The sequence below is a fragment of the Periplaneta americana genome, chromosome 3 (genome assembly GCF_040183065.1).
Source record: "Periplaneta americana isolate PAMFEO1 chromosome 3, P.americana_PAMFEO1_priV1, whole genome shotgun sequence".
NCBI lineage: Eukaryota > Metazoa > Arthropoda > Insecta > Blattodea > Blattidae > Periplaneta > Periplaneta americana.
In genome coordinates, this window is record NC_091119.1 from 192,324,088 (window position 1) to 192,337,156 (window position 13,069).

The following is a 13,069-nucleotide window of genomic DNA, read 5'->3' on the forward strand; positions in this document are numbered from 1 at the left end:
ACTGTCATTAATTATAAAACTGGTACTATTAATACTGCTGAAGTAACTTCGTAATACATATCTTTAAATTTTAATGAAGAAATATTTCATTTAATTCAAATATAGCTCTTTTAAAATTATTCTTGCAACGAGTAATAAAATAGATTTATCATCAAAGCTTGCTTCATGTAAAACAGAATCTTCAATTTTAAAATCTATTTCTAAACCATCTGCCATAGACAAGCACGACGTTCCTTATATAGGCCTCCTCTGTGTGTTAAAAATAGCTGCTGAATAATTGGCACTTATGCCACACTAACTTATAGTTTTAATACATTTTAACATATCACACTTCTTTTTCCAGTTATCGTTTCACGCAGATTGCAGTCGATCCTCAGATTAAAACTCCTGGGGGAAAGCCATACGACGTTCTCTTCATTGGTACAGGTAAGATCACTGCACTGAATTAAATCGGTAATTAACACTTCTTCCTTATAATCATCATTATGTGTACATTCATGTTTAGGAACATACGCCTATTTATAAGACCCAGGATTTATAACTTGTCTGACCTTCGTTCCAGTCTTCCTCTACATCTTGTTTCGTTGGAATTTGAATAGTAGGCTTTTCTTGCTAATCTTTCATCATCCATTCTTATGTAATATGTTCCTTACAATTGTCACTGTATAATAATCAGTCTTCAACGATATTATTTTCTTATTCTTTGTTACAGATAACTTCATTTGCAACTGTATTCTTTTGTCCCTAATCCGTGAATGGTCTAAGAAATGTAATTTGTTTGGCTTTGACTTGGCACTATTTCTGCATCTCTTTCTGTCCCTCTGTATATCTCTGTATGCTGTCTGTTTCTATTTCTTTTTACATTTCTTGCTGTCTCTTTCTATCTCAGTTTATCTATATCCCTGTCTGTATCAGTTCCTTCGTTTTAATCTATATGTCTTGTTCTGTATTTCTATATCTCTTATCTCTGTAACTGTCTCTCTATATCTCTATTTCTATCTCTATACCTCTATTTATATCTCTTTATATTTCTCTATTTGTGTTTCTATTTTATCTCTCTCTCCATATCTCTACAGTTTTATTTCTTTATATTAAGAAATGTAATTTGTTTGGCTTTGAATCAGCTCTATTTCTGTACCTCTTTCTACCCCTCTGTATATCCTGTATGCTGTCTATTTCTGTTTCTTTTTGCATTTCTTGCTGTTTCTTTCTGTCTCAATTTATCTACTATATCTCCCTATCTGCGTCAATTCCTTCGTTTCTGTCTATATAAATCTTGTTCTGTACTTCTAAGTTACATGCCCGATCTCTGTGACTGTCTCTCTATATCTCTATTTCTACCTCTATGTACTTCTATTTCTTTCTCTTGATATTTCTCTATTTGTGTTTCTATTTTATCTCTCTCTCTCTCCATATCTCTATAGTTTTATTTCTTTAGTCTATATTAAAGCTAAAATCCTCCCTATTATGTGCCACAAAGGCCCACAGACTAGCGGAAGTTTAAGGCTCCTACCTTAGCATTAAATCGGTATATGCCCCATTTAAATACCCCTGGTACTCATTTTTGTTAGAGACTGAGTAAATATCAGTGTTATAGTGCGATCGGAAGGATTGGATCAATGAAGATAATCCATGACACTGTCAGGAACCAAACCCGCAATCTTCCAGCCTACAGTGCAATGCCTTAACTGCGACGTTTACCGCGCATCCTTTCTTTATATTACCTGTCTGTTTCTTTGTTTTGGCCTCTCTCTCTCTTTTTTGTTGTTTAGTTAACTGTCCGAAAACAGTTCTGAACCTCACAAGTGATAACAACAAGGCTCCACTTATGAGGCAACTAGGAGATAGTGGGATAGGTTGGCCAGTTCCTTTCCCCCTCCATTGCACACATCGTCGATTAGCTAGTCAGACTTCAGATGTATACAAACAATTGTTCTTCCTCTGACACACATTGTCAAGTGAGATGTACTTATACATATCACCCAGAATCTCAATCAGAGGCATTTCTCCCTTTATCATCCTCTATCTTATCTCTGTCGATCTGTCTTTTTTAAATTTGTCTCTTTTTCCATCTTAACTCTATCTCCATATCTATCTTTCGGACTATAATTTTCTTTATTTATATTCATTGTTTATTGCTCTTTGTCTCTGGCCCCGTACCTGTATCGCCTTAAATCTTATCTCTATACCTCTGTCTTTTCATAAATTTCATTTTTTCCTTCTTATCTCTATCTCCATATATCTATCTCTTGGACTATATATATATATATATATATATATATATATATATATATATATATTTTTTTTTTAATTTATATTCATTGTTTATTGCTCTTTGTCTCTGGCCCCGTAGGCCTACCTGTATCTCCTCAATTCTTATCTCTATACCTCTGTCTCTTCGTAAATGTGGCTCTTTTTCTGTCTTATTTCTGTTTCCCTATATTTCTCTGCCTCAAATCCTATAGGCTCTAGTTCTGTTTGTATCTCTACGCCAATAGATTTATTTATATTCATTGTCTCTATTCCTCCCTGTGTGTGATACTGTATCTGTCTGTATCTTATCTCTATACCTCTGTCTTTTTATACGTATATTTTTCTTTATTTCTGTCCTTTCTCTGTCTCTCCATATCTCTCCGTCTAAAGAATTTATAGGCTCTCGTTTTGTTTATTTATATTCATTGTCTCACTCTCCCTTTGGCACTGTTTCCATGTCTGTAACTTTTTCAGTTTTAGTCTCTATAGCTCTTTCTCTTTATCCATCTCTTTTTATGTATTTTAGCATTATCTGACCAACTATATCTTTATATTTCTACGCCTGTAGCTTTTTCTTCTATTCATTGTCTTTATCTCCATCTGTTTGTATCCCCATATCTACTGTATAACATCTTCTATTCCATTTTAATCTCCATACTGTGTCTCTTTATCCATCTGTATCTATGTAATTCTGCATTATCTGACTAACCATATTTTTCTATTTCTATGTTTGGAGCTTTTCTCTTCTATTCATTGCCTCTATCTCCATCTGTCTATGTCCCCATATCTATAACATCTTCTATTCTATTTTAATCTCCATAGCTGTGTCTCTTTATCCATCTGTCTCTATGTAATTCTGCATTATCTAACCATATTTTTCTATTTCTATGTTTGGAGCTTTTCTCTCTATTCATTGCCTCTATCTCCATCTGTCTGTGTCCCTATATCTATAACATCTATTCTATTTCATTCTCCATAGCTGTCTCTCTTTATCCATCTGTCTCTATGTAATTCTGCATTATCTAACCATATTTTTATATTTCTATGCCTGTAGCTTTTTTCTTCTATTCATCGCCTCCATCTCCATCTGTCTGTGTCCCCCATATATGTAACATCTTCTATTCTATTTTAATCTCCATATCTGTGTCTCTTTATCCATCTATCTCTATGTAATTCTGCATTATGTGACTAACCATATTTTTATATTTCTATGCCTGTTGCTTTTTTCTTCTATTCATTGTCTCTATCTCCATCTGTCTGTGTTCCCATATCTGTAACATCTTCTATTCTATTTTAATCTACATAGCTGTGTCTCTTTATCCATCTGTCTCTATGTAATTCTGCATTATCTGACTAACCATATTTTTATATTTCTATGCCTGTAGCGTTTTTCTTCTATTCATTGTCTCTATCTCCATCTGTCTACGTCCCCATATCTGTAATATCTTCTATTCTATTTTAATCTACATAGCTGTGTCTCTTTATCCATCTGTCTCTATATAATTCTGCATTATCTGACTAACCATATTTTTATATTTCTATGTCTGTAGCTTTTTTCTTCTATTCATTGTCTCTATCTCCATCTGTCTATGTCCCCATATCTATAACATCTTCTATTCTGTTTTATTCTCCATAGCTGCGTCTCTTTATCCATCTGTCTCTATGTAATTCTGCATTATATGACTAACCATATTTTTATATTTCTATGTCTGTAGCTTTTTTCTTCTATTCATTGTCTCTATCTCCATCTGTCTATGTCCCTATATCTATAACACCTTCTATTCTATTTTATTCTCCATAGCTGCGTCTCTTTATCCATCTGTCTCTATGTAATTCTGCATTATATGATTAACCATATTTTTCTGTTTCTATGTCTGTAGCTTTTTTCTTCTATTCATTGCCTCTATCTCCATCTGTCTGTATCCCCTTATCTGGTAACGTCTTCTATTTTAATCTCAATAGCTGTGTACAGTAGTGGCAAAAAAAACCGGACCGAATCTTGTAGCTGATTTCAGAGCCTTGTTCACTCCAGAGTGTCGGTGCATATTCCTTGGACCGAAACCATCTGTGCAGTTAAACAACAGCCACGCAGCTGGTTTGCTATACTAAAGGCTGCATATTATCCCTTTCCAATACACTGTATTAAAATCATTTGTCATCTCACTAGTGAGGATAATTTATGCTGGCATAATCAAAATTCCCTGATGTTTTAATAACAATACTGTTGCACATCAAAAATCGTTATTAGCATAGCTATCTATATTTATATGTCCAAGGAATATGCACCGACGCTCTGGAGTGAACAAGGCTCTGAAATCCGCTACAAGGGTCGGTCCGGTATTTTTTTCTTCCCCACTACTGTACATGTAAGAAAGTGTACATGTAATGAATTTTTGCGAGATAGTGCGTATTTGCTTGGATTCCGCACAAAACCAATCTGCGGAAAGTCTAAAATTCCACATTCAGTATTCCCAACCTAACACACATAACAATTTCCCTCTTCTTACCGCTTAAGTGACATATTGATTTTACTGCGTTAGGCTTTTAACATATTATTTTTAGAGACGTTCAATATAGTAATAATTATAAATTGGAAACTTACCACTGCAATTTCACCTAAATTGCACTGTTAATTATTGTTTTTAAATATTTGCAAAAATTAAGTAAACTCTACAACTCCACTAAAGTTACTGCATTCGTGATGCAAGTAACATTAAGGAAGCCGTGAAAAAATCAACAAGATTCCAGACTCATCATAGACTGGGGGAAAAAAAAAAACAGACGTATATCACGGCCTACTGGAGTATAATAAACACAGAAAACATTTTAAAGCAACAATGTTGAAGATAGATATTTTTGTTTTGCAAATTTGCCGTCATTGAACAGAAACCAAGATGGAGATTTCATTGTAACTAATTAGAAATTCCTTTTTCAGGTATGTAATAAACGATCTTCGCACAAAATAATGTACGATACACGAGCGGTATGTTTTCTTTCAATTCTCGGAAATTAAAAACTTCAACATACCGCTCTTATAATGCATATTACTATTATAGTGGCACCGTATGCAAAATTATGAGGTCCACATTGCAGGGATAAAATTGTTGACATGAAATACAGAGTGTAACAAAAGTTTCTGGTACAGTGAAAATTTTAGTTTTTTTTTTTTCTTCTTCTTCCAAATATTTGATGGTAAATATCACATTTCCAGCCAAATTATTAATAAAGGATTGCATCACACAACAATCAAGTAGTACCAACTCCTACACCATAAAATTTTGTCATAGTTCCTGAGAAAATGGAAACTATAAAAGAGAATAATTTTAACATACTGTTACAGAAACTTTTGTATATCATATCATCATTAATATAAGTTATATGAAAGATATCAATATATTGGTGTTAATATTTTCACTGATATTGTGATGTCTAATTGTCACCAGACTACATCATTATATTGAATGGTATTTCCTGTTTTTCTAGATAATGGTAAAGTAATCAAAGCTGTAAATGCTGGTTCCGCTGATACAATAGAAAGAGTAAGCCCAGTGGTCATTGAAGAAATCCAAGTGTTTCCTCCACAAGTAGCAGTGCGGAATTTGAAGGTAGTCAGAGACTCCAGTCTGACAGATGGTCGTCTAGTAGTTATCGCAGATGGTGAAGTGCAAGCTCTGCGCTTGCATCGATGCTACAGTGACAAGATACTCTCCTGCAGGTAGGTTCGTCATTTGCTAAAACAACTACACACGCTGTAGCCTGTAAGAAGTGTAAAGTCTGCTACAATCAATCACCAATGAAGTACAGTACTTGTTCATTCATTCATTCATTCATTCATTCATTCATTCATTCATTCATTCATTCATTTATTTTATTTCATAGATCTTACATGAGCAATGAAGCTTTAAGATGTGGAACAAGTCAAAATTTTACAATATTACAATTACAATTTTTACAAATTTTTACAGTTTTACAGTTCAGTAATTTTCTACAATTTTTACAATTTTGTGCAATTTTTTACAATATTTTGGCGAGATGTAGTGAGATGAGGTGAGGTCCGAGGATTCGCCAAAATATTACCCAGCATTTGCCTTTTGGTTGGGGAAACCTCGGAAAAACCCAACCAGGTAATCAAATCAAAGGGGGGTAATCAAATCAATGGGGTTGATGCCGAGGACTCGCCATAGACCATCTGGCTTCAGTCCCATGGCTGTGGAAAACCTCGGAAGAAACCAAAGACCAAAGGGGGATCCAACCCAAACCCGAACACAGCTCCGGATCAGCAGGCCAGCGAGTCTGCCGACTGAGCTACATCGATGGCTCTACTAAAAGTATACAATACACAGCCAATCAGATTATTAAATTTACAAACGCAAACGATCATTCATAAGTTAAGCTATATGTATAATACAAAACAAGTAAGTTAATTAAATTTAAGGCATAAACATTTCAACCAGTTGTGATACACAGAAATTGATAATACATATCATACAAACTACTTCAAATTACAAACACAAACAATTTATCAACAGAGCTATACAGATTACTATTCAATTTAAAGCATATACAATTCATCGGCCAAAACTATACAAATATATACAATACAAAGTAAGCAGAAGAATTTAATTTACAAGCATAATTTCATTAAGCTATACAAATTTGTGCAATTAATATCAAGTAAATTAATTCAATTTATAATCATAAACAATTCATCAGTTGAGCTATACAGACTGCTAAACAATTTACAGCATATACAATTCATCAATTGAGCTATACAGACTACCATTCAATTTACAGTAGGCCTATATACAATAATTCATCATACAGTATACTATTCAATTTACAACAGGGAAGCCAATATTATTCACCTGAGAACATGTACACTGACGTTCAAAGATATCTGACCCTACTAATCGATAATAATCGATAATTTGTTGGTGTAAATGTGGCTTCTTTAGTTATTACTTCTATGAAGAGATGGCGAAGATAATAGTCAGAGTTGCCAATCGTACATAAATATACCCGCATTATAGAATTCAATTTTTCATCCCATTCTATTGATTGTAAAACAACAATGGGTTTAGCTGGAAACCGCAGATATTGTCAGTTACGAGAATAATTTATGCTTAATATACCTCATCATTTTCTCTGACACATTTTTTAACTGCCCAAATAATTGTGCCACCTATTGAGAACTAGCGGAACTATTTCAAAGTTTGTCAATTTTTTTATATCTTTGGTTCTGACATCCCGTGGTTGGAAAGTTCGCTTACACGATCAGAAAATAGTAGGTCAGGTATCTTTGAACGCTAGTGTACATATCATATGATTGAAAATAGCCATTTCCATATTATTGTCTATGAATTATAGAAACTAAAACTGATAAACCCAGTAGACCTACTTCCTCATCAACAGAAAATCTTAATAAAAAAACTATAAAACAATTAGAGAACAACAACAACAACTATTATATGGATGAAACAATATTATTATGATATTACAACGTGCTTATCGGAGAATCATACAAAATGAAAATAATATTGAACATATTAAATATTAAAACAAAAAATATATAAATAAATTCCTGTTGGTTCATGCTTAATGACAATAAAAATATTATTATTATTATTATTATTATTATTATTATTATTATTATTATTATTATTACTATTACACTATCGATGTTTATTATTATTTCACTAACACTATCTATTTATTTATGTATTTATTCATTCATTTATTTATTTATTTATTTATTTATTCATTTATTTATTCATTCATTCATTCATTTATTTATTTATTCATTCATTCAATCATTTATTTATTTATTTATTTATTTATTTAATCTGACAGGATTAAGGCCATAAGGCCTTCTCTTCCATCCTACTAGATAGTACATATAAATACAAAAAAGAAATACAAACACTGATGAAAATAATACAAATTAACTTATCTAATTTTACTTACTTGTGCTGTGATTATATTATTAAAACTCACTTTCACAATATTGTTGTACGTTCTAGATATTATTGTAATTATTACTATAATAGGCAAGGTTATTGTATTCAGTTAGAGTGTGGCTGGGCGGCGGAAGAGAAGGCCTGCTGGCCTTACTCTGCCAGATTAAGTGAACGAATGATTATATCTTGTTACCCAGCATTGTGTAATATATTTGTTCTAGCTATTACTGTTTGTAAACGTGTAGATTCTAACATGTTTATTAATCTGCCACATTATTTGCAGTGAATGCGTGGCATTGCAAGACCCTTACTGCGCGTGGGACAAGCAGAACCAGAAGTGTCGAGCTGTGGGCGCTCCGCGCTGGAGTGATGAAAAATATTTCTACCAGAGCATTGCAACGGGAGTGCATGCAGCGTGTCCTGCAAGTAAGTCATTCCTAGTTGTCTTTCTAGGGAAAATATCATCATTATCATCATTATCACCACCATCACAACTGCCATTATCAACCACAAAACACGTTATATTTAGACCTTTTCTAACCTCATTTAGTACCGTAATATTTTTAGTGGTCTCAGTTTTTTCTCTTGTAAGTTTTACTTTATCATTATACAAATTACGGTGCGTACGTTTCATTTTCTTCAGCAGACAGTTTCTTCTCAGGCAGTGACCCAACCAATTCCTTTTTCTCTTCTTGATCAGCTTCAGCATCATTCTTTCTTCACCCACTCTTTCCAACACAGCTTCATTTCTTATTCTGTCCGTCCATTTCACACACTCCATCCTTTTCCATATCCACATTTCAAATGCTTCTAGTCGCTTCTCTTCACTTCGTCGTAATCTCCATGTTTCTGCTCCATACAATGCTACACTCCACACAAAGCACTTCACTAGTCTCTTCCTTAGTCCCTTTTTCCAGTGGTTCACAGAAGATGCTCCTTGTCCTATTAAAGGCTTCCTTTGCCGTTGCTATCCTCCTTTTGACTTCCTGGCTGCAGCTCATGTTACTGTTTATAGTACATCCCAAGTATTTGAAGCTGTCCACTTGCTCTACTGCCTCATTTAGAATTCGCACGTTTACTTTCTTTATTCTTCTTCCCATAATCATGGTTTTCGTCTTATTTGCATTTATCTTCATCTCATACTGCTCACAGCTGTCATTTAGCTCCAGTAGCATATCCTTTAGTATCATCTCCTCTTCTGCTAACAACGCCATATCATCAGAAAATCTTATAGCCTACACTTTAGGTGTAGGTGATAAAGTGCTTCCTTCTTTATATCTGCATTATTTGTGCAATTATAACATAATATCAAGAAATAATTATAATCTACAACAGGATATGGTATTATGCACTTAGTCTACAAATGCTTTTAGAGAACTCTAAGGTTCATTGCCGCCTTCACATAAGCCCGCCATTGGTTCCTATCGGATATAGTATTAGTATCATTTAATCCTCATATTATAATCCTCTCATTATGGGGAGTTAGGTCTGAAATTCAACTTCTATATATTTTAAGCAATTTTTCCAAATTATTGCCGTATATTCACACAGTTAATATGTGCTGTCATACTAAATTTGAACTTCATAGGTCAAACATGTTTTTATGTATTTATTGTTTTATTATTGCCACATTACAATGCTCCTTGCATTGCAATTTTTATTTTCTTGAATTGAAATTTGATCAGTAGTTACTACAAATTTAGACACTTAAGAGTTACTCTGGCTTATGTTTTGTGATGATTAACCCTCGGCAAGCTGGGGGTTCAGTTTGTACCCCATACTACATTTTTCTTTGGATTTTGAAAACGAGCGTAGAGTATATATATATATATATATATATATATATATATATATATATATATATATATATATATTTCCAACTTTGTCTAAAGGAGCTGTTAGTCTTGTGCGATTTGAAAAATATCAAAATGATTTAACACGATTTAGTTAAAAAATAAAATATAAAATTTTGTACAAAGCCGTTCCACGGATGGCGAGTTATATTTGTGTGGACATACAGATAGACACACAGACAAACGTGCTATCATTAAGCTAGTAGGTAGTTTGCGCACGCGCCTAAAATGAAATTAAAACAAAATTCAAAGAAAATAACGTACTTAGCTTATTAGCTTACAGCATGTGCATTTCAGGTCAGCTTGCGGAAGGTTAATATATGTATAGTAGGCCTCTTATTTATTTTAATTTTAATTTTTTTATTTCACCTTTTTTTAACATTTGATAAATTCACACTAAAATCCACAGTAAATTCAATTACTCATACATTTATGAGCATATCCTGAAAGCTTTGAGGTGGTACAGCTAAATATGTCATGCGAGGAGCTTTTATATACAGGGCATATCAAAAGTCCGGTAACACTTTCAATATTTTATTACACAAAAACCACTAATGATAGCACTTTCAAACACACGTCAGTTTAAAGTCAAACTCTCAAACTTCGTTTTACACCTTATAGAGATTCAATGTGTGAACCACGAGTGACTCGGCAGACATCCAAACGATAATCAAACTCTTCCCATACCTTTTTCAACATATCCTCTGTGACCGTGGCGGCAGCTTCTCGAATTCTGGTTTTTAGTTCCTCTAAATCACGTGGCAAAGGCGGTACAAACACACGGTCCTTTAGGTACCCCCATAGAAAAAAGTCGCATGCAGTCATATCGGGTGACCTTGGTGGCCATGTCATGAAACATCTGTCCCTTACTCCAGCACGTCCTATCCAACGATCAGACATCTCCGTATTCAGGTAAGCATGAACTGCATTGTGGAAATGTGGCGGAGCCCCATCTTGCTGAAGGATGAAATCGTCATCGAGATCTTGTCTAAGTTGAGGCACCAACCATTGCTCCAACATGTCCAGATATGAATGTCCAGTCACAGTAGCCTCAATGAAGAAGAAAGGTCAGCACAGTTTTCGTTGTGACAACGCGCAGAAAACATTCACCTTTGGTGAATCACGCTCATGTTCAGTGATTCTGTAAGGTTTCTGTGTACCCCAAACACGACGGTTGTGCTTGTTAATTTTCCCACTCGTATGGAATGTCGCTTCGTCGCTGAAAATTAAGCGGCTGGGTAACTTTGAAAGTTTGACTTTAAACTGACGTGTGTTTGAAAGTGCTATCATTAGTAGTTTTTGTGTAATAAAATATTGAAAATGTTACCGGACTTTTAATATGCCCTATATATATATATGAAGAAAAAAAATGGAAAGCAATTAAATAACATACAAACATAACACCATTTATTGACTGTAGCATAGCTCTGCTCTATAGTTGTTATCCCACATGAGTTTTTAAAATGGCGCAGGACTGAATTGATGATATTTTATGAAAGAAAAAAACACATAAGTATTTTTAAGAATGAAAGTGAAAAATTGATTATTTTAACGAAAATGTCGAAATTTCAGCCATAACCCCCTTAAAATTAAACATGATATAACATCGATAAAATCATAACCCTCCAAAAATAAAGATGTAGACACGCAATTAGACTAATGGAATTTTAATATAAAATTTCCCATTGAGTTTGAGTTTGTCTCAACACACAAACAACACAGACAAACAAATACAACCACACAGGCGTATACAAACTCAAATGTAACACCTGCAACAACTTCTACATAGGACAGACAGGCAGATCATTTCAAACACGTTACAAAGAACACATCACAGCCATAACAAAATTACAAAACACCTCCACATATGCAGAACACATCACAAATGCTAACCACACCTACAGAGACATCAACACAGACATGGAAATTCTACACATCCAACCAAAGAGCCAGAAACTAAACACACTAGAACAATACGAAATATACAGACACATACAAAAACACATCCAAATGAAATTCTCAACACACACCTCAATTTCAGAACACACACACTCTTTGACTCAGCATTACACTACACAAACACACTCCCACAGGAAACAAAACAAGAACGCAACTGTGACCACACCATTATTTTCATGCTGCTTACAGCGCCATATTTCACCTCGCGACAAGACTTGGAACTAACTTTTTTGCATAATTCGCGAGCGCATTGCTTAATTAACATGTCTACGAGATCGTTACAGAAAGTTTCTCGCAGTAAATCTTTCACCTGACGAGCGGCATGTGGTGTTGCCACATCTTGCGGGAAATGTTAAATCAGTCAAATGATTTATTAAGTAATAAACAAATTTATAAATAGCATATAACATTTTCACCTCAAAATTTTCTATTTTGTCAATGTCATTCAATATTTTTCATTGTTGTGTATCCAGTATAAATAGGTCTGATGGTGGGAGCATGTGGTACCATACCCTCCTTCTTTGCCAACAAATGTAAAAACCTGGGGCTAACACACAGCATTGTGAAGGAAATAGCCATTAGTGCCCTCAAAGGATCGGTTCAGATATTGAGAAATCATTTATATGGGAGTGATAATGGAAATTTCAAGTTATCTTAGCCGATGGCTGTTAATTGGTTTAGATATCAATCCCAATAATTCCGTACTATTATTTTTTTCGTGGTATATCTGGTGATATTTCCCCCCCCCCTTTCTTAACTGTAAATGAGCACAAACGCTACTTAGGTGTAAATTTTTCTGACATTTTGTTTATTCGATTCCCTAACCGTTTCAAATGTATATCATTTTACCTTTTAGGTGTGTTTCCAAATTATATGTAATACGCTTTGTCAAATCTGGCAACCTTTTCATAAGGGAAGCTAAATTTATTATTTTATTGTTAGTAATCTTATAATATGGTTGCCAACAGAAACATGATTTTATTCTTTGCATTGTTGTGAATAGCAGTTCTTAAAATTATCAAGGAATTTAATGGAAGGCAATACTGT

At 34.0% G+C, this 13,069-nt stretch overlaps 1 protein-coding gene across 1 annotated transcript in view; it reads left to right on the forward strand.

The window, feature by feature from the left end:
• Sema1a (semaphorin 1a) overlaps nt 1–13,069 on the forward strand; it is a 1,121,749-nt gene that overhangs the window by 1,085,323 nt on the left and 23,357 nt on the right. The window contains exons 11-13 of the mRNA XM_069822411.1: nt 344–426; nt 5,737–5,968; nt 8,494–8,636. Coding sequence (XP_069678512.1) covers nt 344–426; nt 5,737–5,968; nt 8,494–8,636 — 458 coding nt within the window. The remainder of the gene's footprint in view (nt 1–343; nt 427–5,736; nt 5,969–8,493; nt 8,637–13,069) is intronic.